The sequence below is a fragment of the Bufo bufo genome, chromosome 5 (assembly GCF_905171765.1).
Source record: "Bufo bufo chromosome 5, aBufBuf1.1, whole genome shotgun sequence".
Taxonomy (NCBI): Eukaryota; Metazoa; Chordata; class Amphibia; order Anura; family Bufonidae; genus Bufo; species Bufo bufo.
The window spans coordinates 558,655,022-558,681,678 of NC_053393.1; the positions used below are offsets into that span (position 1 = coordinate 558,655,022).

The 26,657-nt window shown below is 46.8% G+C and overlaps 2 protein-coding genes and 1 long non-coding RNA gene across 13 annotated transcripts in view; 1 reads left to right on the top strand and 2 right to left on the bottom strand.

The window, feature by feature from the left end:
- LOC121000889 overlaps positions 1 to 6,956 on the bottom strand; it is a 70,424-nt gene extending 63,468 nt beyond the window's left edge. The window contains exon 1 of the long non-coding RNA XR_005778931.1: positions 6,493 to 6,956. This is a non-coding gene — a long non-coding RNA (uncharacterized LOC121000889). The remainder of the gene's footprint in view (positions 1 to 6,492) is intronic.
- Positions 1 to 26,657, bottom strand: part of LOC121000837 (gastrula zinc finger protein XlCGF26.1-like) — an 800,859-nt gene that overhangs the window by 221,404 nt on the left and 552,798 nt on the right. The window lies entirely within an intron of this gene.
- LOC121000839 (gastrula zinc finger protein XlCGF26.1-like) lies at positions 1,991 to 25,483 on the top strand. Of its 4 annotated transcripts, none has more exons than XR_005778914.1 (6): positions 1,991 to 2,109; positions 2,189 to 2,253; positions 7,256 to 7,586; positions 11,378 to 12,814; positions 24,702 to 24,706; positions 25,472 to 25,483. XR_005778914.1 is itself a non-coding variant. In XM_040431552.1 (4 exons), exons 1-4 carry the CDS (start codon positions 2,025 to 2,027, stop codon positions 12,733 to 12,735), a joined length of 1,839 nt encoding a protein of 612 aa, XP_040287486.1. In that variant the 5' UTR covers positions 1,991 to 2,024; the 3' UTR covers positions 12,736 to 12,892. The 4 variants fall into 4 exon arrangements, 1 of the variants encoding a protein (XP_040287486.1); XR_005778916.1 differs by having other exon boundaries at positions 11,432 to 12,814; XR_005778915.1 differs by lacking the exons at positions 1,991 to 2,109; positions 2,189 to 2,253 and adding an exon at positions 2,626 to 2,973.

The window sequence follows — 26,657 nt, forward strand, 5'->3', positions numbered from 1 at the left end:
CCCTGTGACGTCACACCGCAAAGCATGCTGGGAGAGGAAAACTCCAGGAACCTGAGGGAAAGAGGAAGTTCTGCTGGAAACGTCCTGTAAAGAGGCTCTGATGTCCGGACAGCGGGAGGGAGAGCCCCGGCATGAGGAGGAGCAGGTACCGGGGAGCCGGGGGCCGCGGTCAGTAGTGCAGTGTGTGATGTCTGTCACAGCTGGGGCTTCAGTAGTGCAGTGTATGATGTCTGTCACAGCTGGGGCTTCAGTAGTGCAGTGTGTGATGTCTGTCACAGCTGGTGCTTCAGTAGTGCAGTGTGTGATGTCTGTCACAGCTGGGGCTTCAGTAGTGCAGTGTGTGATGTCTGTCACAGCTGGTGCTTCAGTAGTGCAGTGTATGATGTCTGTCACAGCTGGGGCTTCAGTAGTGCAGTGTATGATGTCTGTCACAGCTGATGCTTCAGTAGTGCAGTCTATTATGTCCGTCGCAGGCTGCACTGACATACTGCGCATGCGCTGCTCTCCTGACATGGAGGAACTGCCCTGACGAGATCTTCCAGTCCTCAGTCCAGACAATAGAGAGAAGACCTCATCTCCTCTCATTTCTCCCAAATGTCCCTCATCATCTCCGGTCATTATAAGCATTTCTATGGGATTTCATGCGGATTCTACATTGACTCCTCTTCTTCCAATCAGGTTCCTGTGATATAGGATTGTCCGATGACATCATCAGTACCAGATAATGGATGGAGACGGGGACAAGATGGCGGAGAGGATATTAGATCTTACCCTAGAGATACTCTTACTGGAGAGATGAGAGGTTCTGATGATGTCACATTACACCATTATCTATGGTAATTACAGGGGATGTGACTGGAGAGGTGAGAGGTTCTGATGATGTCACATTACACCATTATCTATGGTAATTACAGGGGATGTGACTGGAGAGGTGAGGGGTTCTGATGATGTCACATTACACCACTATCTATGGTAATTACAGGGGATGTGACTGGAGAGGTGAGAGGTTCTGATGATGTCACATTACATCATTATCTATGGTAATTACAGGGGATGTGACTGGAGAGGTGAGAGGTTCTGATGATGTCACATTACATCGTTATCTATGGTAATTACAGGGGATGTGACTGGAGAGGTGAGAGGTTCTGATGATGTCACATTACACCATTATCTATGGTAATTACAGGAGATGTGACTGGAGAGGTGAGAGGTTCTGATGATGTCACATTACATCATTATCTATGGTAATTACAGGTGATGTGACTGGAGAGGTGAGAGGTTCTGATGATGTCACATTACACCATTATCTATGGTGATTACAGGGGATGTGACTGGAGAGGTGAGAGGTTCTGATGATGTCACATTACACCATTATCTATGGTAATTACAGGGGATGTGACTGGAGAGGTGAGAGGTTCTGATGATGTCACATTACATCATTATCTATGGTAATTACAGGGGATGTGACTGGAGAGGTTCTGATGATGTCACATTACATCGTTATCTATGGTAATTACAGGGGATGTGACTGGAGAGGTGAGAGGTTCTGATGATGTCACATTACACCATTATCTATGGTAATTACAGGTGATGTGACTGGAGAGGTGAGAGGTTCTGATGATGTCACATTACATCATTATCTATGGTAATTACAGGGGATGTGACTGGAGAGGTGAGAGGTTCTGATGATGTCACATTACACCATTATCTATGGTAATTACAGGTGGACATGGCTGTAGAAGTGATGGACTCTGGAATGTACATGGTGACATTTATTATTATGCCTTCCATGAACAGGATTACTCCACGGTGAAGAAGACGTCTGGTAATCTGATACATGAGAAGAACAATGAGAAGATCCTAGAAGTCGTCCACAAGATGATGGAGCTGCTAACTGGAGAGGTGACACCGCCGGGAATGCGGGGACATTATACAGTCACAGCACTGGAGGGGTCTGGGTGATGACGGTGTCATTGTGTTGTCCGGTTCCTATAAGGTGTCAGGATGTCGCTGTCTATTTCTCCATGGAGGAGTGGGAGTATTTAGAAGGACACAAGGGTCTACACAAGGAGGTCAAGATGGAGGAGGACCAGCCCCTCACATCTCCAGGTAACGGACAGGACTAAATACAAATGTCCTGGAATTCTCTGTCTGTAAAGTCTGAGTCCAGTCTCTGTGTCTCCTGCAGAGAGATCCAGTCAGAGGACAACACCAGAGAGATGTCCGCGTCCTCTCCTTCCTCAGGATGGTCAGGTAATGGAGATGTCTCCTCCTCTGTAGGAGGACGCCTTGTTTTATCCAGTACTATTCTAGGTTTATACTGGTTTATACTGGTGTAATGAGCTGGAGATGGCGGGATTACAGCCGACCACAGACGCTCCATGTTCTCTGCTTCTTCCTACAAGTCTCTGGCTATGGAGACCACTGGTGGGAATAAGGAACCAATAGGTTTATGTCCCCGAGAGGAACGAGTCTGGACGCGTCTGGTAGAAGCCGATCCCCTCCACGGAAACCACCTGCAGCATGTCCGGCCGTGCTGAGGATGCATGTGTACAAGATTATTGGCTGTGAGCCGCCATCTAATATCTAGGTCCAGCCTCTGGGAGACCTGCAACCATTAGGCTCAGACGACGACTGTTGTCGGGTCATTTGTGGTTGTCATGATAATTAAAGGGGTTATTACATAACAAGTATCACAGTGCAGTGAATGGGGCATTTCTGATGAAGTTTTATTACTATGTACATGCAGTAATAATATTGGTAGTATTTTTATGTACAGTACATCTTCCTTCTGGTAGCGCCCCCTGCTGCTTCTTCTGTGACTAGGTTTCTGGTCCACCTTCTCCTGCATTCAGGGATGGACACATGCTCAGTATCTTCTCTGCTCCCTCCTCCTGTCAGTGCCGGTGCAGTCATCTCGTGGAGAAGCAGTGCAGACTCCTTTCATTCATCCCTACTTGTATATTCATGGAGGTATATAGCTGTATCTCTACACGGGGGGAGGGGAGAGGGGCTTAGGAAGAGCTGGCTGCAGCGCACTCCTGGGAGATGCAGGTGCTTGATGGTCACATGGGATGAGCTGCTGCCCACCCACAGAGAATGAAGAGACCAGAGCTGCAGAGGAGGGAGTAAAGAAGCTAAAAAGGATGAATATTATACTGGAGAGCAGCGGTTTCTGCATTTCTGTACTTCAAGTGTTGTATGCACTACTCCAGATAACTTTTTCCAGGGCGTTCTCCATGACGGCACCATATGTAGGTCGTCCTTCTGATCTTCTGTAGGGACTAGAACACAGAGAAGTCAATAGGCCGCTCCAGCCTCCAGTGCTCTTCCTGTCTCTACAGAGGACAGGTGCAGAGAGGATTCCTAAGTGGAATTTTCCTGTTTCATCAAATTGTAGGATCTTTGCTAGGGTTGTATGGGGGTTTCTTCCATCTCCTTCCATGGTAGGGGTCCCCTAGCCCATCCCAGACCCTTTCTAGACCTTCTCAAATCGGATGTATGGGATGGTCATGTCCTGCTGAAGAGACCCTTCCCATCAGGTTTGATGTCGGGTATGTTGCTTCCCTATTTGAGCTCTGGCTTTGTCGTCAGAAGGTCCTGGCAGGCAGCGTGGAGCATCTGAAGGCTTGAGTCCCCAGGTTCAGGACTCGTATTCGTCCAAGAGACTCTCCTGGAGGAAAAGGGGAGGAACTTTATGACATTGTGAGTGGTAAGAGCCCATCTGTAACTGTATCCAAGATGAGATACGGCCTCTTGCCCGGATCCAAGATGAGATACGCCTCTTGCCCGGATCCAAGATGAGATACGGCCTCTTGCCCGGATCCAAGATGAGATACGGCCTCTTGCCCGGATCCAAGATGAGATACGGCCTCTTGCCCGGATCCAAGATGAGATACGGCCTCTTGCCCGGATCCAAGATGAGATACGGCCTCTTGCCCGGATCCAAGATGAGATACGGCCTCTTGCCCGGATCCAAGATGAGATACGGCCTCTTGCCCGCATCCAAGATGAGATACGGCCTCTTGCCCGGATCCAAGATGAGATACGGCCTCTTGCCCGGATCCAAGATGAGATACGGCCTCTTGCCCGGATCCAAGATGAGATACGGCCTCTTGCCCGGATCCAAGATGAGATACGGCCTCTTGCCCGGATCCAAGATGAGATACGGCCTCTTGCCCGGATCCAAGATGAGATACGGCCTCTTGCCCGGATCCAAGATGAGATACGGCCTCTTGCCCGGATCCAAGATGAGATACGGCCTCTTGCCCGGATCCAAGATGAGATACGGCCTCTTGCCCGGATCCAAGATGAGATACGGCCTCTTGCCCGGATCCAAGATGAGATACGGCCTCTTGCCCGGATCCAAGATGAGATACGGCCTCTTGCCCGGATCCAAGATGAGATACGGCCTCTTGCCCGGATCCAAGATGAGATACGGCCTCTTGCCCGGATCCAAGATGAGATACGGCCTCTTGCCCGGATCCAAGATGAGATACGGCCTCTTGCCCGGATCCAAGATGAGATACGGCCTCTTGCCCGGATCCAAGATGAGATACGGCCTCTTGCCCGGATCCAAGATGAGATACGGCCTCTTGCCCGGATCCAAGATGAGATACGGCCTCTTGCCCGGATCCAAGATGAGATACGGCCTCTTGCCCGGATCCAAGATGAGATACGGCCTCTTGCCCGGATCCAAGATGAGATACGGCCTCTTGCCCGGATCCAAGATGAGATACGGCCTCTTGCCCTGATCCATGATGAGATACGGCCTCTAGCCCGGATACAATATGGATGAGATACAGTTGGGCAAGGAGACATACATGTGAAACTCGAAAAAGTAGAATATTCTCGGCTCAAAGTGTCCCCCTCTAGTCAGCTAATTAATCCATACCCCCTGAGCAAAGGGGACCTGAGATTGTGACTTTGGGGTTCCATAAAGCTGTAAGCCATAATCATCCAAATTATAACAAAGGCTTGAAATATCTCGCTTTGCATGTAATGAGTCTATCTCCTATATTAGTTTCACCTTTTAAAGAGGACCTTTTATTGGTCCAAACTTTGTGAAATAAGTGTCAGGATCTGTACAGCGGCGCCCAGGGTTTTTACTGCACTTACTATTATTTCTGGGTGGCGCTCCATTCTGCCACTATGCCCTCCGGTATGTTCGGTCACTTGGTTATAGTGGGCGGAGACTTGGGGGACTTGGTTATAGTAGGCGGAGACTGCCCTTGTTCTCCTGGGCGTCTTCTTCTCCCAGGCTGTGAGCTCTGCGCCGCGATTGGCCAGCGCTACAGCCTGGGAGAAGGAGACGCCCAGCAGAACAAGGGCAGTCTCCGCCTACTATAACCAAGTGACCGAACATACCGGAGGGCATAGCGGGAGAATGGAGCGGCACCAAGGGATAATAGTAAGTGCAGTGAGAACCCTGTGCGCCGCTGTACAGATCCTGACACTTATTTTACAATGTTTGGACCGATGAAAGGTCCTCTAAGTTTCATTACTGAAATAAATGAACTTTGCACGATATTCAAATTTTTTTCGAGTTTCACCTGTAGATGTTCGGTATCCTAGGGTACATTTGCCCACAGATGTTACAGATGCTCCTGTAGATCCTGCACACTCATAGGTTGCTGAAGCTCGCATTTCAGATGTTCCCATAAATGCTTTATAGGCAATAAAACAGGAGGAGACCTTCCTGGGAAGCCTCGCTGTGCGCAGGCGAGCATATCCAGCTGAAAAGTGCTGAGAAGAATACATGTGGCGGCAGGATGTCCTGCACATATCGCTGAGCTGTTAGTGCCCCTCGGACAACTACTAGGGGTCACCGACTGTCGTATGCGATGGCTCCCACCATCATCACACCAGCTGTTAGGGCAGTATGTCGATCTATAGCAAAGGATTGAAGAGCTCACCAGGAGACCTCCATACTGGAACCCAAAGAGGACCTAGAAGTGTCACTAAAGACAATACGTTTCCAGTCTGTAGTAGTCCAGGTTTCCCAATCAGGAAATCCCTGCAAACGAAGATTACAGTAGCTGACTGTCAATGACAGGACACATAATTGGCGCCATGATGTCAGATTTCCTGCTGAATGTCTGGAAAAGGTCTGGGCAGAGACGGGGGTGTAATTTAGGGGCCACCTGTGTCTAGGTGGCGGACAACAAAACTATGGGAGCTGCTCATTCTTGTCGGTGGATCACACAATCCTCTCTACTGGTAGTCTGTCTGGGCTCTCCGGAGCTTGGTAACACTACCTGCACTAACATAACCACTGCGCCCAACATTTCCTAAAAGTCAGAACAGCCTAGATGAGTGGTGATGAACCTATGGTGCTGGTTCCAGGGGTGGCACTCAGAGCCCTCTCTGTGGGCACCCTCTGCCCAGTGACTTTTCAAAAACTTGGTAGTAGAGATCCTGGCCTTCCTCAGTGAAAGAGATATCACCATAGTTCCATAGGTTGGACAATTTTCTCTTCATGGCAGAATCGACTCCCATTCTCCAAAGTACCTATAAATTGTGGATTTTGGAGAATTGTTGGATCGTGAACATCAAGAAATCAGATTTCTCTCCAGACACCAGGAAGATTTTATGACCAACACTCATTTCTGCCAATTCTCAAACATGAGATGATACAGGGGAAAAATATCAGTCTTCTGGAGAAAGAGCCACTGCTTATTATAGGAGGCTATGAACATCTTGGGGTTAATGACCTTCTGCATCTCCACAGTTCTTTGGAGCCAGTTTCACATCTGTTCTCTCCAGAAATTGATTCTTACTGCCTAAACCAAACAATTCTTCTTCCCAGAGTGAGAAGACGGGCTTTACTTTCGTGGACTTTCCCAGAAAACCTGTAATGAGGGATTCTTTGGAATGTAAGTCCCTATGGATACCAGCAAAAAGGGGCGAGGTGCTCAGGAATAGAATATGGGCCTAGCATGCTCATTTCCTCCTTTTCCTTTTATTCCGGCTGTCCTGAAGAATATGGTTAAAAGCAACCAGTGTCATTCAAATTACTTAATTCTGTCCAAAGCACAGCTGGTTCCAGAAATAAATACTTCAGGATCGGGAAGACCCAGAACCTCTTTAAGATAAAATATTGTTCTTCTCCAGGGCCTCTCTGAAGGGGTCTATTACACAAGTTCAAAGTTGGATAACTCTTTTAATGATTTTTTTGTAGGCATCTAAAACAATCCACTCAACTTGTCTGACTGTCCTGTAATTCACAATATTTGTTTCACACATTTTGAATCAGGATGAAGATCTGAACAATATTAATGCTATAGAGACAGATGTGAGAAGCGATGAGGAATACAAGGAGGAGATTCCTACAGAGACAGATGTGAGGGGCGATGAGGAATACAAGGAGGAGATCCCTACAGAGACAGATGTGAGGGGCGATGAGGAATACAAGGAGGAGATTCCTACAGAGACAGATGTGAGGGGCGATGAGGAATACAAGGAGGAGATCCCTACAGAGACAGATGTGAGGGGCCATGAGGAATACAAGGAGGAGATTCCTACAGAGACAGATGTAAGGGGCGATGAGGGATACAAGGAGGAGATCCCTACAGATAAGAGCCCAGGTGAATAGTGACCACTAAATGAAGCAGAGTTAAGTCTGTAACCATAATGACCCTGAATTGGACTTCCCCTATAGCAGGCACCTTCCCCAGGTCCGAACAGTGTCCTCCAGTACTCAGATACCCCCAGGACTTACAGTAGGGCCAAACTGTGTAATACAAAGCACATATCACAGCACTAGCAGGTAAGAAGAAAGCCAGGAGATAGGAACTCATCAGTAGATGACTGGACCAGGATGGGGATGGTAATCAGACAATGGAACAGACGGATGACTGAACAGACAATATGTGGCACTGACTGGATCTTTCCCTAGATCTGTCCTTACATGCTGACCCTAATACCAGACATCACTGTCCCTTAAGACATTGTTATGAAAAATCCTAATCTCTAAGGGTCCATTCACACGTCCGTATGAATGTGTCTGCACCCGTTCCGCAATTCTGCGGAACGGGTGCGGATCCATTCATTCTTTAAGTGGACGGAATGGATGCCGAGAGCACACTATGTGCTCAACGCATCCGCATTTCTGGAGAGCGGCCCCGAACGTCCGGTCCGCAGCTCCGGAAAAAAATAGAACATGTTCTATTCTTGTCCGCAGCTATGAGAGTGCCGGCCGGGTGTATTGCGGATCCGCAATACACCACGGACGTGTGAATGGACCCTAAAACAGACAACAGGAGGACACTAAGACCCAACCCAAAGTGAGCAGAGCTGAACTAGAATCAAGGCAGGTCAGACTGAAACATGGAACATCCCCTCCCCCCAACCACATACACAGACTACAAGAATCAGAAGTAAAGACTGGACTGATCATAAGAACAAAACTACATCGATGAGGAAAACTAGGAGAGATACCAGAAAATAAAAGGATTTCTGAAATGAAAAGCACAGAGCTTACACTATAACCAGCAGCCCCCTGCAGAAACTAGGAATATTTACAGCGAGGCTAACCAGTCAGGAGCTTCTCTCCAAACAAGGTGAGCTACAGAAGAGAGGTCGGCTGAGCAAGAGATCAGCTACTGTATAATACATAGCAACTGCCCCAAACATACTAGTAGACAGGAGAAGATGAAACCATAGGAGTGTTCCTGCTGATCCTAGCCCATTACACTAAGGTGGTAACGACTCCCTCAGGTCTGGCTGTGACTCTCCAGGCCTTGCTCAGTAATATCAGGGTGACAGGTCTCCTCCATGAATCTCCTGGATGTGTCCTGGTGTCCCTCTGTGCAGCATTTCACAGGACTCATGTCACATACACTCTGGACTGCACTGGATTCTGGTGTCCAAATTACAAATGTGTAAGGTGTCAACACGTGTCGTCCATTCAGGCCCCGGGTACCTTCTGGTTTCATCTGAAAAATTTTGATTATTGGGCTGCCATACCTCTAATAGGGGGTAGGTTTCCTGGCCCTCCTGACACCTCTGTTGCATACAATGACTTATTGTTATAATGCTAGAGTCAATTTATACAATTTTTCAGTTGGCTTCTTCTTTCCTAAGGTTATTTCTGCCTTCAACAACTGGTGTGTAGTCCGTTCAGGTTCTCACTTGAGTTGATCAAAATAGATTAAACTTGATGAACCTGTGTCCTCTCTTAAGGCAATGTAATTATGAGTTTCTCACACCGGTTCATTTGCCATGCTTGACTTCTGAGATATAACACAAACTGGTCCCACATTACATCATCAGTATTGGTTCTGGACTTTGCCCCTTCTTATTCCTTCTGCTGTAACATTGCCATCAATTGTTGTATGCTGTTCATGGACTGGGGCAGCGTCTCCTCCTCCTCCTTCTGACACCGGGCAAAGAATATTTTTCACAGTATTCTGTTTGATCACGGATGCCCAACTTGCGGCCCTCCAACTGTTGCAAAACTACAACTCCCAGCATGCCTGGATAGCCTACTGGTCCCACATCACATTATCAGTATTGGTTATGGACTTGGCCCCTTCTCATACCTTCTTTTGTAACATTGCAGCACTCTCTTGTCTCATTAATTTCTTTATTCCATCAAATCCATGCGACGTTTCGACCTGAACGGTCTTTTTCAAGCAGCTTGAAAAAAAACGTTCAGGTCGAAACGTCGCATGGATTTGATGGAATAAAGAAATTAATCAGACAAGAGAGTGCTGCGATTTTACTATTTTTGGTTGCCTGCTTGGAGGGACGCTATGGACTGGCATTCAACACCGCGTGCACCACCACATTAAGGCCAGTATACCCTCTAGTGCTGCTACACCTTCTATCCTATGTTCTGCTGTAACATTGCCATCAATTGTTGTATGCTGTTCATGGACTGGGGCAGCGTCTCCTCCTTCTGACGCCGGGCAATGAATGTTTTTCACAGTATTCTGTTAGATCACGGATGCCCAACTTGCTGCCCTCCAACTATTGCAAAACTACAACTCCCAGCATGCCTGAACAGCCTACAGCTATTAGGGCATGCTGGAAGTTGTAGCCTTGCAACACCTGGAGGGCTGCAGATTGAGCCTCCCTGTGTTAGATGATTGATCTCCAGGATGTGAGAAACCTGTGCATTTGATTGCCTGACTCTTGCCTGTTGTAACAGCTCTGTTCTTCTTGTCTGACCCTTCTATGTACTTAGGGCCATTCTGTTTTTAGGTGTGGGGTCACATGAATACAAACTGAAAAGACTAGCGTGGTATTAGCAGGAGGTGCTCAAACCCACATGCAGTCGTGCATATATATAGGGGAGCAAATCCTGCACTTGTGGCCCGTTGCTAATGGCGATCCCCAGCAAAAATGCATACGGTGGAGGATGCCCGCAGCGAACCACAAAAACCACAATAGACATCCCACACAAGGTAGCAATTGTGTGGATGTCATAATCAATATAGCAATATAACAAAATAGCAAAGACAGGTACACTCTGCGGTCTTACTAAACCCTCAAACTGATTTTAAAATTGAGAGATTAGTCAACATCTCCTACGGTGTAGAACATGTCTAAGCCCGGGCACCACGCCAAGGTTTCTCAAGTAGCCCGGGACCTAACACTCTCCTAACTGGGCCTTATGGGCAATACCAGGAGCCAGTGGGCAAATTACAGGAGCATGAGGCCGACTCACAAACAACTCACCAGTTACCTCCAGCATGTAACCATGCTTGCAATGGGAGGAGGGAGGAGTCTGCGACGGGTCACAAGCAACGGGCCACAAGTGCAGGATTTGCTCCCCTATATATATGCACGACTGCATGTGGGTTTGAGCTACTCCTGCTAATACCACGCTAGTCTTTTCAGTTTGAGACTGGAATCCAGAGATTCCTGGAGGTGTATAAACTCCAATTTAAATGTGCCTGTTTTCCATCTACAGGCCACATTTAGGTGCACCTGTGAGGCCTGGGACATATCAGCCAGTCTTGAGTGGGACTCGCAGACTCCTCCCTCCTCCCATTGCAAGCATGGTTACATGCTGGAGGTAACTGGTGAGTTGTTTGTGAGTCGGCCTCATGCTCCTGTAATTTGCCCACTGGCTCCTGGTATTGCCCATACGGCCCAGTTAGGAGAGTGTTAGGTCCCGGGCTACTTGAGAAACCTTGGCGTGGTGCCCGGGCTTAGACATGTTCTACACCGTAGGACATCTTGACTAATCTCTCAATTTTAAAATCAGTTTGAGGGTTTAGTAAGACCGCAGAGTGTACCTGTCTTTGCTATTTTGTTATATTGCTATGTGGGGGTCACATGACACAATTCGAGAGCCCCCTCTAGTCTCGTCAGTTATGAATTTTGATAGCTGCCTTCAATAATTTTAAAAATGTTTTGTTCTTGGTAGATGACTGTACTGGGCGCTTGGAGAAACATCTCATATCTACATATTATAATGCAGATGATCCAGGTGTCATATCAGATACATATGAAGAGCGTGCCATTATCCCCGATGTACCCTCAGACCTTCACAGCAAAAATCTATCATCTAATCCTTTAAAACAGGTCAAATCTTCTAATTCCTCACATACTCTAACTGAGAATGAAACTCACAGAAGAGGTTATGGAACCCAAAGAGCTCAGAAAAAGCCGTATTCATGCTCAGAATGTGGAAAATGTTTTACTAACAAATCAAATCTTAAAAACCATCAGAGAATTCACACAGGAGAGAAGCCGTTTTCATGTTCAGAATGTGGTAAATGTTTTACTAGAAAAACATATCTTGAAAACCATCAAAGAATTCAAACAGGAATGAAGCCGTTTTCATGTTCAGAATGTGGTAAATGTTTTACTAGAAAAACATATCTTGAAAGCCATCAAAGAATTCACAAAGGAGAGAAGCCGTTTTCATGTTCAGAATGTGGTAAATGTTTTGCTAGAAAATCACATCTTAAAAACCATCAAAGAATTCACACAGGAATGAAGCCGTTTTCATGTTCAGAATGTAGAATTTTTTTTACTGATAAACCAAGTCTTGAGAGCCACCATAGAATTCACACAGGAGAGAAGCCGTTTTCATGTTCAGAATGTGGTAAATGTTTTACTAGAAAAACACATCTTGAAAACCATCAAAGAATTCACACAGGAGAGAAGCCGTTTTCATGTTCAGAATGTGGTAAATGTTTTGCTAGAAAATCACATCTTGAAAACCATCAGAGAGTTCACACAGGAATTAAGCCGTTTTCATGTTCAGAATGTAGGAAATCTTTTACTGATAAACCAAGTCTTGATAGCCATCATAGAATTCACACAGGAGAGAAGCTGTTTTTGTGTTCAGAATGTAAGAAATCCTTTACTAAAAAGTCAGTTTTTCTTCTACATCAAAGAAGTCACACAGGAGAGAAGCCGTATTCATGTTCAGAATGTGGAAAATCTTTTACTCAGAAAGCACATCTTCAGAGCCACCAAAGACTTCACACAGGGGACAAGATGTATTCATGTTCAGAATGTAGGAAATCTTTTACTGAGAAATCACGTCTTGAGATACATCAGAGAATTCACACAGGAGAGAAGCCATTTTTATGTTCAGAATGTGGAAAATGTTTTACTAGAAAAACACATCTTGAAAACCATCAGCGAATTCACACAGGAGAGAAGCCGTATTCATGTTCAGAATGTGGCAAATCATTTTCTCGGAAAATAAATCTTCAGAGCCACCAGAGAATTCACACAGGGGACAAGCTGTATTCATGTTCAGAATGTTGAAAATCTTTTACTGAGAAATCAAGTCTTGAGTAACATCAGAGAATTCACACAGGAGAGAAGCCGTTTTCGTGTTCAGAATGTAATGCCAACAACAAGTAGACAGACTACTAAGCTTAAATGTGTGCTACACCACATCAATAACAACCAAAAAATCTAACACACATAAATGATGAATAAATATATCTTTATTATTACAAAATAATTAAAGTATCAAATGTTGGAGGTACTGATAAACACAGGTGTGTCACAGCGATACTCCCAGTACATAATATGACCTAACCAAGAGACAATAGGCACTGGTAAATATCATTGAACATATTACACATTATGATCCAGGCCTTATTTGTCCCATAAATAGCTACCACACCATGTCACTAAATTCATCAATTGTCATGCAGATTAATTGCACTGTTATAAGCATATACGCAAGGAACAAGCGTCCTCAAAATGCGCACCAAAGTACAAGTGAAAATACGAAAGCAACACTCTTGCCTATGATGTATGTGTGAAAAATCTATGGGATACATTGTCCCACAGGTAATTCCCACACCATGTCACTGATTATATATAGTGTGATACAAATTGGTTGTACTGCTGTAAGCATATACAAAAGGAACCAACGTCCTCAACTTACATACACAGAGCAAATCTAATCCACAGGACCAATCCTTAACAATAACGCATGTGCAAAAATAGCTAATATTGTCATACAGACCGGGAGAATCACAGGGCACACCAACGCACGTTTGGTCTAAGCTTCTTCCTGGGGGCGTGTCTACACATCACACCCATCTCTCCTTTTATCCTGCCTACAATAACCTATTCATAGTATTCAGTATATTGGGCAGACTAGATGGGCCAAATGGTTCTTATCTGCCGACACATTCTATGTTTCTAACCACGCGCGCTTCACAAGATTGGACAGCACCAACCCGGATGTAACCTGAATGTATCGGTACGTAGAAGGTTACGTCAAGGGAGCCTGCACATCATATAAGCCAGATGCTTAATATGATACCATCGCTACAAAGGGATCACATTTTAGTTGATATGATCACCAGTGTTCAGAATGTGCAAAATGCTTTACTAGAAAGTCAATTATTCTTCTACATCAAAGAAGAGAAGCCATATTCATGTTCAGAATGTGGAAAATGTTTTACTGAAAAAACACATCTTGCAAACCATCAGATAATTCACAATGGAGAGAAGCCGTTTTCGGGCTCAGAATGTGGCAAATGTTTTACTCGGAAATCATCTCTTGTTCAACATCAGAGAATTCACATCGGGAACAACCAATTCTGAATCCTTCCTGTAAAATATGCCATGAATTTCCATATTTTTTCTTGCTATCATTTATAGCGAGAAGACTCTGCTTTGTTATAAAAATATTGCATATAATTTGAAGCAGGAATTAAAAAAAAAAATCAGTATATTCAGAAGTGTAGTTACTGCTGTTATAATTGTAGACCTTAAAGGGGTTGTGCAAGAACGAGGGGGTTTGGCAAACTCCCCCACTTACTGGATCTGTAAAGGGAAGATTACTTACTTGCTTCCTGGCGCTGACTCTCCGCTCCTTCTATTCCAAGCCTGCAATGCTCGGCTGGGCTCATCTGGTTTGGCATTGCCATAGTCGACACTGGCAGCAGCGGAGACTGGATCCCCTTGTGTCATGTGACTATTTGCCGTGACGTAAGGGAAACCGGTAACCGTGATCGTCCATGAATTATATAATGGACATATTGGAATATATTGGAAATATTTCAGAGGATAGGTCATCAGTTAACAAAATCTCAGAAAACCCTTTTAACTACTCCAGTCTTGGGTTTACTACCTGGGTTATGAAGTTGTGAACATTCCCAGACCCTTTGGACTCATTTGCAGCAAATGGTAAGGGACATCTGAGGAATAATCATACCCTTAATCCCACAATTTAATTGTTTGAGGGAAGTGGAAAGGACTCTGTGGAGAAGTGTTTGCCTGTTGTGTTCCACTCGATCAGTCTGGTCACCACACTATGCCTTTTTGGAATTTTCGTTGCAGCCTGTGACGCCTTCCAGCATGATGTCATAGAACATCTGAAACATGTATTGCTGATTGAACATTTTGAGATGGAGAGACCTAGGAAATGGAGGAGTTTTATCAGTGGCGTGCCTAGGGTGTTTGGCAATCGGGACGGGTCTTTTCTCTGCCCCCCCTTACCCCCTAATACTTTGAAATAATTGTACCCCCTTACAGTAGTATTGCCCTCATTGTACAATCTACACAGTAGTTTTGTACAGATGTGTGCCCCCTCACAGTAGTTATGCCCTCTGTGCCTCCTTCACAGTAATAATACTCATTGTGCCCCCTTATAGTAATAATGCCCACTGTGCCCCCTTTATAGTAATAACACCCACTGTGCCCCCTTCATAGTAATGCCCACTGTGCCCACTTTATAGCAATAATCACCATTGTGCCCCCTTTATAATAATAATCCTCATTGTGCCCCATTTGTAGGAATAATGCCCACTCTTCCCCATTCACAGTAATAATGCCCTTTGACTGTGCCCCCTTCACATTAGTAATGCCCTCTGTGCCCCCTCTATAGTAATAAAATCCTATGTGCTCCCACCATAGTAGCAAAGACCTCTGCCCCCCCAATAGTAATAAAGTCTTCTGTGCCCCCCTCCATAGTAGTAATGCCCTCTGTGCCTTCTCCATAGTAGTAATGCCCTCTGTGCCCCCTCTATTAAAAAAAAAGTAATCACAGTAACTACTCACCTTGTCCCGTTCCTGAAGATCACATACCTCTCTTCCCTTCAGGAACAGATCGCTCTGCAGCACGGTGTGGGTGGAGATTATGCAGATTTCTAGGCTGCAGGCCCCACCCACACAGGTCGGAAGCGTGATCTGTTTCTGCAGGCTGAATGGTGGAGCGGGGAAGTCTTCCTTCTTCACCATTCTGTGCGCCGCCGGCCTGAAGGAGGGGAGGAGTGCGGGGAGCTGAGCGGTGAGTGACAGGACCCAGCTCCCTGCGCTCCAGCAATCAGCGCTTCTGTCTGTATTGATGGAAGTGCTCATTGCTTCTGGCACCCCACAGAGAGCCGGCACCCGGGCGGACTGTTTCCCCCCCCCCTTTAGTACGCCACTGAGTTTTATTGTTAATGAGGCTCTGTCAGCATGATCAACCGTATTAAACCAAGCAGAGTAGACGGCTTTTTGACAGAACAACAAACGTAGTCTTCGGTTCTTGCAATCAGTCAGCTGTAAAAAGGTGCAGACATTCTTCTGCTCAGTATGAAGAGAAGAAAGAAACAAAAATGGTGTCAGGACTTGTTAAACTGTGGATCGTTTCAAAGAAGGCAAAGGGTGGCTCTGGCTTCTCCACTTGAGATAAATATCTGTGCTCATCAAAAATAGTCCACTGCCCCTTAAACTCTCCCCTTTTTCAGGAAAATGTACCTTATGCAACTCCTGGTGCTCAGAAGCAGTGTGTGCCCGGTTTGGGCAGTCATGTGGGCCCCAAGCAGCAGATGGGAATAATGACTCAGCGGCAGGACTTGCAGTGGTAGAGCAGATTACACAGCAGCAGGTAGTGGATGTTTTCTGCTGACACAGCTACAATGGCAGCCACCAAGGCTCCTACACCTGACCGCCCTCCGAACAGTGCAGCAACCACAGCTTCATTCAGCTCCCAGGTAAAACAGCTAGTAGCCACACAAGAGCGGTGCAGATTGCAGAGAGAAGCGAAGAGGCCGCGTTCCCAGAGTGGAGGAAAGGTGCCATCTCCTCTATAGTCCCCAATCCACCAGCTAAGTCCTACTCATTCAGCTGATACCAGAGGAAAGAGTTTGCTGAATTAGGAGAGCACTGGACCTATAGGCATCTCAGCGCTGTACGGCCACTTCCGGCTCCTGGGTCCAGAAAGTAATTGAGACTGAGGTTTTGGGTGGACGATAGGCCGTACATTGGCTGATGGTTAATACAACCCAGTTTAAATATGAATTGGGTTTTCTAGGCCCGGGAAAGTTTTCTGGCATGCGAAAGAGTCCCGAAAATAAAGCTCTGGCCAATGGATGAGGAAGGAATGACGTGTACAGGCAGGAGATCTCTAACGCCTGGCAGTTAGCTGTGGGCCTTGTGGTTGGAATAACCAGTGCAGGTGCAATGGTGCCTCCGTTCTTAAAAGGAAAGACAGAGTTCAGTGGGTGGGGTAATGTAAGAGGAAGCACCCGTACCATGTCATTCACCAGTGAGAATGTGGGTGTCTGTAGTGGAGGTAGCAGCAGCACTGTCAGCACCAGCCGTCCGGCCTGTAGTAACAGGTCACAGCTCTCATCATCTCAGTCACAGCAGTCCATGTTCCATAATGTACTGCTGCTGCCGCTACTACTACCCCTACACAGCTGCGGATCTCCAGTCTTGTCCATCATGTTCCAAACTATTGCTGCTTCCACTCTACACAACCACACATCTACTGCCTTGTCCAGTAAAGAGATATCAGTCGGACATGGTTCCTCAGTAGGTGTCACTACCAGAGCTTTGAGACGTTCTCACAGCTCTGTTTCTCCACTCCTGTGATGATGTCACTACTAGAGCTTGGAGGAGTCCTCCCAGCTGTTCCTCCTGCGTTTGATTTCCCTGCCTTTAAATCACCCCTCCTCCTTTCTAGGGTGTGGATTATATTTCTCATTTGAGTTGTAGCTCTTGCTTGACTATCTTTACTTGTTAGCTATCATTTCACTGGACCTGTGTTCTGCTGCAGCAAGCACTCCGGATATTGCCAGCTGTCTTTGGATCCGTCTTCTCTGCTGCTGCAGCTCCTTCAGCTAAGTGTGCAGACATTGTTGTGTACCTGTTTATTTTCTGACTGGATCTGAGGCGGCCACGGTTCCCTCCATATACTGAGCAGGGCACCGGTGGCCGTGCCCCTTCCACTATTGTAGGGGTTACAGTGGTCATCAGTCTTAGGTACGTGGGCATGCCCCGTTCCACCATTTGGATACGGGCATGTGCTTTAGCAGCATAGGGAGAGCTTTGAGGGTCTAACAGGGGTCACCCTTTATCCTCCCTAGTTTGGGTCCGGTCAGTAGCTCTATTAACTGTGTATGCTCTTGTTGCTCACATACAGCCGTGACAGTAGGCCTCCATTAGGGCTTCAGAGTGTGTGCTCAGGCTGCTGCGTCAGCAAAGGCATTACCCCCTGCCTCGTGAGTTTGTACCTTGATGATCACTACCCCAATAGACTACAGTTTTAATGGGTTTATCTGCTGAGCCCATAAAGTCTCTGCACTTCCAGATAGGACCATAGTCTTCTGCCACCCCAAAGACCTATCTGCAGTGTGTGTATGTATTAGCTGTCGGAACTTGAGCCATTGTACATGTTGCAGTGAATGCCTGTAGCTATTGTTTCTATGCTAAGCAGGAGGGTAGGGTAGTGACTACCTACCCAGTCCATGGACTTCCTTCATGGTGGTACCGGGATCCATCTACCAAAAATTCAAAGTTAGAGATTGGAGTTTCTCAAGCTCCTGCTTTTCAATTTTCAGCAATTCAATACAATACAATAATGCTGATTATCTGGGTCATTTAACCCATACCTTGTTTGATGGTTCTTCCTGACGGCGTTGGCAGTGCCACCTCGTACTGTGTCCACCTGGCAGCGGAGATATATGTTTGGTTCTCATTTCCTAGACTACTCATGAAATTTGGATTGTCAGCGGCTGGTCCAGGACTATGTCAGTCACCTTGTATTTCGGTGTGGCTGCTGCGGTTACATCTCTCACATGTGAAGGAGAAGCCCTAATTATTGTGTCTGGATGTTAGGAGTAGTAACCTAACGGTCTGAGGTTTTTCCGTGGAGCTCGGTTAATACCTCTTGTCCACGTTCAACGACCTTGTGGCAAAACAGATTAAAAGGTTTATTGTAGTCGGGTAAAGCTGAGGCTGGAGCTGAAAGTCTGTCCGTGTCAGTAGACCTTGTTATCCCCGTGAGGTCAGAGCCTTGTACAGAACCTGCAGCTAGAGGCACTGGGGGTCCATTCCCAGCAGGAGCCCACATGGCCCTTAGTGATATACTGTAGTGGGTACTGGCACTCTGCATATGGCCTCCCTTCAGTCTGGGGTATCTGTGAGATACTGCAGAAGTTGTGTTGTAGGGTAATGTGGTCTTCACACCCCCAGAACCTGGGACATTTCTTCTGAGAAGGCGAATGGTGACATTGCTGCACCCTGAGGTCGGCTGCTCCAGCAATTAGTGACCGGTCTCCTCCAGGGGCAGTAAGAAAAAAACTCTGGCCACGTCAACCACTGGAAAACAACACGAAGTTGGTGGCACTTGGTGAAGTAAGGTGTGGGGGTTCTGTACATCAAAGATCATCTTGTTCACCTCCCTAAGGTCATGGACCATGCTACACTGCTGCGGTTCCCCTGGGGTCAGCTTTTCCTTCACAGAGAATAGTGGGGGGGCTCCACGGTGACCTGCACCCCATCATTACTCTGATTTCCCTGCACTGTGTCCCTGTTACTGGTTCGGTGCTGATGGCTCCTGTTTTACATGTTACTGGTGCTGTCTGGTTTGGGCTTTATTGGCAATGAGGCGACCGACAGAAGGACAACATCAGCCTTAGGCCCCTTGGTTCGGGCAAATTATCGCTAATGAACACTCGTTTGCAATAACCTGCCATTGTAAATGTGCCATCGACTACCTGATAACGGAGCACAACGCGCGGATTGTTTCTCATGACGCCTAAATCCTTCTTAGCGGCAGCAGATCCTGCTGTACAAAGAGCAAGAAATAGTTCTGTATGGAGACGAAGAGCAACATTACCGATCACTGCTGCCCATACTGTGGAGGAGATCGCTGCATGTAAATGTGTCTCCTCCACTGACGAGCAGGCGGTTTCTGGCCGGCCGCCTCTCGGCATGTTTCCCATGCTGCGGCCGCATCTCCCACCGGTCCCCATTATAATAAATGGAGCTGGGCCAGTCTTCCGGAAGCAGACGTGTGCGAGCGTTAGTCCGGATCCGGCAGGCTGTTCCCCCGCCAGAAACGGGCAAACCTAACACTAGTGTGAAAGAAGCGACCGGCGGGTGAGGACTATACCAATGAAGGGATGGGGGGGGGGGGGGGACACTACACCATGTGATCAGATCCTCCTGTATCACACAACAGAGGATTAGATACACAGCTCAGCAGACAGTATCACACAGGATAGGATTAGATACACCGCTCAGCAGACAGTATCACACGAGAGGATTAGATACAAAGCTCAGCAGACAGTAACACACAAGATAGGATTAGATATGCAGTTCTTCAGACAGTATCACACAGGATAGGATTAGATATGCAGTTCTTCAGACAGTATCACACAGGATAGGATTAGATATGCAGTTCTTCAGACAGTATCACACAGGATAGGATTAGATACGCAGCTCTGCAGACAGTATTACACAGGATAGGATTAGATACACAGCTCAGCAGACAGTATCACACAGGATAGGATTAGGTACGTAGCTCAGCAGACAGTATTACACAGGATAGGATTTTATGCCCAGTCTTTCCGGTGGAAACCCGTCCAAGTTTCCGAATTTAAAACTTTTCTGGGCCTTCTCAACATGGGCCTGACAAAAAAGCATGAATTGCGGTCATATTGGTTCACGAACCCAATTCATCACATGCCCATGTTCTCTGCTGCTATGTCCAGGACACGATTTGAGACCATCCTGCGTTTCCTGCACTTTAGTGACAACAGCACCTCTCGTCCCAGAGGCCACCCAGCTTTTGACCGGCTCCACAAAATTCGGCCCTTCATAGACCACTTTAACACCAAATTTGCAGATTTGTATACTCCTGAGCAAAACATCTGCGTAGACGAGTCCCTGATACATTTTACCGGGCGCCTTGGCTTCAAACAATACATCCCAAGCAAGCGTGCCCGGTATGGGGTCAAATTGTGTAAGCTCTGTGAAAGGGCCACAGGCTATACGCACAAATTTCGAGTCTATGAGGGAAAAGATCAGACCCTGGAGCCGGTCGGTTGCCCTGACTACCTGGGGAGCAGTGGGAAGACAGTCTGGGACTTGGTGTCACCCTTATTTGGCAAGGGGTACCATCTTTATGTGGACAATTTCTACACAAGTGTGCCCCTCTTCAGGCATTTGTTTCTAGAACAGATTGGCTGCTGTGGGACCGCGCGACCTAGTCGCCGGGGCTTCCCCCAACGGCTCGTTACCACCCGTCTTGTGCAAGGGGGGAGAGGGCTGCCTTGTGTAACGAAGAACTGCTCGCGGTGAAATGGAGAGACAAGCGTGACATTTACATGCTCTCCTCCATTCACGCAGACACGACAATACAAATTGAACGGGCAACCCGTGTCATTGAAAAGCCCCTCTAGGTCCACGACTATAACCTTCACATGGGAGGGGTGGATTTCAATGACCAGATGTTGGCTCCTTATTTACTTGCCCGCTGGACCATACGCTGGTATAAGAAGGTGTCTGTATACCTAATTCAATTGACTGTATATAATAGTTTTGTTCTCTACAGAATGGCTGGGAGAACAAGATCAGGAAGAGATCATCAAGATCCTCCTGTATCCAGGAGGTTCCGTGGCCCCATCCACCAGTGTAGTGAGCCGTCTACATGAGTGACATTTCCCCAGTGTCGTTGCTGGTACCTCAAACCAAGCGCCACCCCGAAAAAGATGTCGTGTCTGTAGCAGGAGTGGAATAAGGCGCTATTTCTGTCCTGACTGCCCTGACCACCCTGCTTAGGGGAGTGTTTCTGGAAGTACCACACACAGGTACACTTAGTATAGGGATTGCGTGACACAGGACAGGCACACAGGGGTCTTAGGGCCCTTTCACACAGAGCTGCTGCAAACCTCTCCTTTCACCTGGGACAAAGTGCATAATATACTTCGCCACATCTCTGGGCGATTTGCGCTTTGCACATTGTCCCATGGGGAAGGAGAGGTTTGTCCTATAAAGGTAAAAAAAAAAAACAGGTAAGCAAAAAAGTTAATGTTCCAAAAGTTCAATAAAGTTTATAAAAGTTAATGTTCTGTTTCAAATGTTATATAAAGTTAATGTTAATAAATATATTGCGTTGCGGCCTGTTTTTTTTTTTTGCTTTTTTACCTCCTAGGTGGACCAAGCGATGAACGAGCTGCAGCACTGATGTGCATTCTGACAGAAGCATTGCGCTGCTGTCAGATTACACAAAAGTCGGTGTATGCGGCGCTGCAAGATGAGATTTCTCCTCTGCAGTAAAAAAGATACGTTTGCCGAGGCTTATGATCTGAGGGGCGGTGTTCATATGCTTTGGCAAACATTTGTTATAAAAAAAATAAAAAATTCCGGCAATGATTTATTCATCCACATCGATTGATGTGAATGGAGAAATCGGGTTTGACAGGGCATACAAGCTAAGTGGGTTTGGATGTTGGGCGGAGCTCCTATGTCCTGGCAGACGCCTTTCCCCTCCCTTTTTTTTTTTTTGCACATTTTTTGGCAGAGATTTTTTCATCCACATTGATTGATGCGAATGAAGAAATCTGTGCCGTTCATTTTTTCTTTCAGCCCAGAGGCTGAACGAAAAAAAAATATCTCATTACCCGTATGCTCAATATAAGGAGAATAGCAGAAACTCCTAATGCTGGCCATACATGTAATGATTGCGGAGACCCTCAAATGCCAGGGCAGTACAAACACCCCACAAATGACCCCATTTTGGAAAGAAGACACCCCAAGGTATTCGCTGAGGGGCATATTGAGTCCATGAAAGATTGAAATTTTTGTCACAAGTTAGCGGGAACAAAAATCAATTTCCGCTAACTTGTGCCAAAAAAAAAAAATCTTCTATGAACTCGCCATGCCCCTCACGGAAAACCTTGGGGTGTCTTCTTTCCAAAATAGGGTCACATGTGGGGTATTTATACTGCCCTGGTATTTTAGGGGCCCTAAAGCGTGAGAAGAAGTCTGGAATCCAAATGTCTAAAAATGCCCTCCTAAAAGGTACTCATTGGAATTTGGGCCCCTTTGCGCACCTAGGCTGCAAAAAAGTGTCACACGTGGTATCGCCGTACTCAGGAGAAGTTGGGCAATGTGTTTTGGGGTGTATTTTTACATGTACCCATGCTGGGTGAGAGAAATATCTCTGTAAAATGACAACTTTGTATAAAAAAAATGGGAAAAGTTGACTTTTACAGAGATATTTCTCTCACCCAGTATGGGTATATGTAAAAATACACCCCAAAACACATTGCCCTACTTCTTCTGAGTATGGCGATACCAACATGTGTGACACTTTTTTGCAGCCTTGGTGCGCAAAGGGGCCCAAATTCAAAAGAGCACCTTTAGGATTTCACAGGGCATTTTTTACGCATTTGGATTTCAAACTACTTCTCACGCTTTAGGTCCCCTAAAATGCCAGGGCAGTATAAATACCCCACAAGTGACCTCATTTTGGAAAGAAGACACCCCAAGGTATTTCGTGAGGGGCATGGCGAGTTCATGTAAAATTTTATTTTTTGTCACAAGTTAGTGGAATATGAGACTTTGTAAGAAAAGAAAAAAAAAGAAAAAAATTTCCGCTAACTTGTGACAAAAAATAAAAACTTCCATGAACTCACTATGCCCATCAGCGAATACCTTAGGGTGTCTTCTTTCTGAAATGGGGTCATTTGTGGGATGTTTCTACTGTCTGGGCATTGTAGAACCTCAGGAAACATGACAGGTGCTCAGAAAGTCAGAGCTGCTTCAAAATGCGGAAATTCACATTTTTGTACCATAATTTGTAAACGCTATAACTTTTGCGCAAACCAATAAATATACACTTATTGCATTTTTTTTTATCAAAGAAATGTAGAACAATAAATTTAGAGAAAAATTTATATAGAAATGTAGTTTTATTTGAAAAAACTGAAAGTGAAAAATGTTATTTTTTTGCAAAAATTTCGGTCAATTTCGATTAGTAACAAAAAAAAGTAAAAATGTCAGCAGCAATGAAATCCCACCAAATGAAAGCTCTATTAGTGAGAAGAAAATGAGGCAAAATTCATTTGGGTGGTAAGTTGTATGACCGAGCAATAAACCGTGAAAGTAGTGTAGTGCAGAGTTGTAAAAAGTGGTCTGGTCATTAAGGGGGTTTAAGCTAGGGGGGCTGAGGTGGTTAATACTGTGCGGCTCCCACGATCCTTTTGTCTGTCCGCTGTATATATGTTGCATGCACTGTGTCTGTCATGCCATTAACTCTAACCATATATATTATTTTGTGTGTGAGACAACTCGGAAAAGCATGTTCTCCTATGGAACACGAGGCGGATGAAGAGGCCCATCTTTGATGCTCATGTCCAGTGTGGAGTATTGAATTTACAGTGTCATCTGGCACGTGAAAAGCTGTTCCAGTTTGCGGAGAGACTTCACCATTGTGTACCGTGATCACCGTCTAGTTCAGAGGTTGGTAACCTTAGGCACTCAAGATCCTGTGAAATAGAGAAGCATCATGGGAGGTGAAGTCCGAAACATCTGGAGTACCAAATGCGTATGAACGGTCAGTAACAAGGGTAGAAGCCTTGGCGTTACTGCTCACATGTATATCCATGTGCCAATCCCACCAATGTGAGTGACTAGTACTTATGTGGTTCCCTTACGTCCTACCAGCAGCACAGATGGGGTTAACTGCCCCTGTGGACTGGTAGGACCGGCGGAATTTTAATGAGCCCAAAGAACCAATAAACGATCTTCAGCTCCCTGAAAGGGAGGAGATCACCCCCCAGCCCACCGTGTTTTTTTCTGTCCTCTGGACAGGTGGACTGGCGGTGTCGCTCCCCCTCTGGGAGCTGAAGAGTGCTAGGGGCTTTATTTTTTTAGATCTAAAGTTTGCCCTCTATGGCCTCTCATTGCCTTTATTATAGGCTAGTCTGCGTTCTATTTGGGGTACCGTCGGGGTGAGAGGTGTCCCCTCCCCTCTTCTTTGAACCCAGCTGTGGTATCCCGTCCTCCCTCGCCGCATGTGAGCGGCGCTATGGCCGCCGGGTGCCGCTGGGGTACTGTCGGGGAGGAGGGTGTCCCCTCCCCTCTTCTTCCACTCGTGTGCTGCGGTATCCCGTCCTTCTCTCGCCGCATGTGGTGGCGATATGGGCGCCGCCATCTCCGGAAGTGACGCACACTAGGTGCGCTACGTCACTTCCGGTTTTTCCATAGCGATGCCGTGAGGGTTTAAACCTCACTACTTTTATTAAAACTTTCTCCCCATGTCACCCTGGGATCCAGGATTAGGTGGGGGAGACATTTAGGGCTTGCTGAGCCTGTTTAGGCTCTGTTATCCCTCTGGGCTAGTTACGATTGAGGCCCCGCCCAGGGGGCGGGGCTTCCTCCTTTTAAGCGCCCAGAGCCTGTCAGTCTGTGCTCTGGTTGCGTCGCTTTCACAAGCTAGCTCCAGAGTTCCCTGTGCCTTGAGATATTAGTATTGCTTGGCTTGGGATTGTGGTTTCCTCTTTTACAGCTCTATTTTCTGCTAGTGCTGGTGGGCCCCCATAAGGTCTTGTTTCACCACCTCCAGGTAAAATTGTAGGTGTTATGACCTGTGTTCTTTCTAATTACAGACTATGGCTTCCCCTAAGGATCCGGATCAGCGTAAAGCTGGGGCCAAGAGGAAGCATCTGGCGTGTTACGAATGTAACACCCCCTTAGACGACAGCTGTCCGTAGATGTGAGAGTTGTCGCACGGCATCCACGGAACCCACGATGCAAGAAATGTTTCAGTGGACGAAGACATACGTGGATGACTCTATTAAGGGAGTGGTGCAGCTGCTGAATGAGAGGCTACCAGGACCCTCTCAGACTCCCATGGAGGTGGTCGCACCGGTCGAAAGACCTACCCCCTGTTCTCTGGGGTCTTCTTCTTCTGAGGAAGAAGAATCTACTTCTTGCTTTTTCCCTCCAGAAAAGACGCAGAAGTTACTCAAGTCCATCAGGTCGGGGGACCATGATGTTGACATGGGGGAGTCCTCCGATCCCGCCGGACGGACACAGCGTGTCTTTAGAGCGGATGAGACCCTTCTCTCCGTGATGCGCACGGAATGGAGAAAGCCTGAGAAAGGTCCAGTTCTCACTAGAAAATTCAAACTGATGTACCCGATGGCTAAACCCTTGGTGGAATCGTGGGGTTCCGTTCCCAAGGTGGACATGGCTATTGCCAAGTTGTCCCGGCGCACTCTAGTTCCTGCAGACGATGGGTCTAGTCTGCAGGACCCTCTAGACCGGAGGGCAGAGTGCACCCTTAGGAGGAGTTACGTGGCGGCTGCTGCCTCCGCATCAACTTCTATTGCGGCCACGGAGGTAGCCACCTATTTACGCTCTAAGCTTAACCGAATCCAGACGGACGTTGATCAGAGCGTATCAAGGGATGATATCCTGGCAGCCTTCAAGTCGGCCAATCTGGCCATGGACTTTCTGGTAGATTCTACCCAGATGCAGCTGAAGCTGGCCGCCAAAACTATGGCCCTAGTTTCGGCTGCCCGCAGACCACTCTGGTTGAAACCTTGGATCGCTGATAATGCGTCCAAGTTCAATCTTTGTGGGCTCCCCTTCGAACCGGATAGGCTATTCGGGTCCGAATTGGACAAGATAATGGAGGGGCTCTCCGATAAAAAGGGGAAGAGCCTCCCCCAGCAGCCCTTTCGGGGACGCCCCAGGCAGGAGAAGAAAGGCGGAGGTCGTCCAGGGCAGCAGTCTAGGCGCAGAGATTGGGGGGGACCATCTCGTAAATATTCGAGACGCTCCCGTAAACCCACCAGGGAGGCAAAACCCTCCTGACTATGGGCCTCTTCGAGGCTCTTGGATAAGCCCTGCTGCCCCTGCAGTATCTCCCCTAGTTTTTCCCGTACCCCTCCCCCAGATTCACGTGGGGGGTCGTCTTACCCATTTCAAAGACTCTT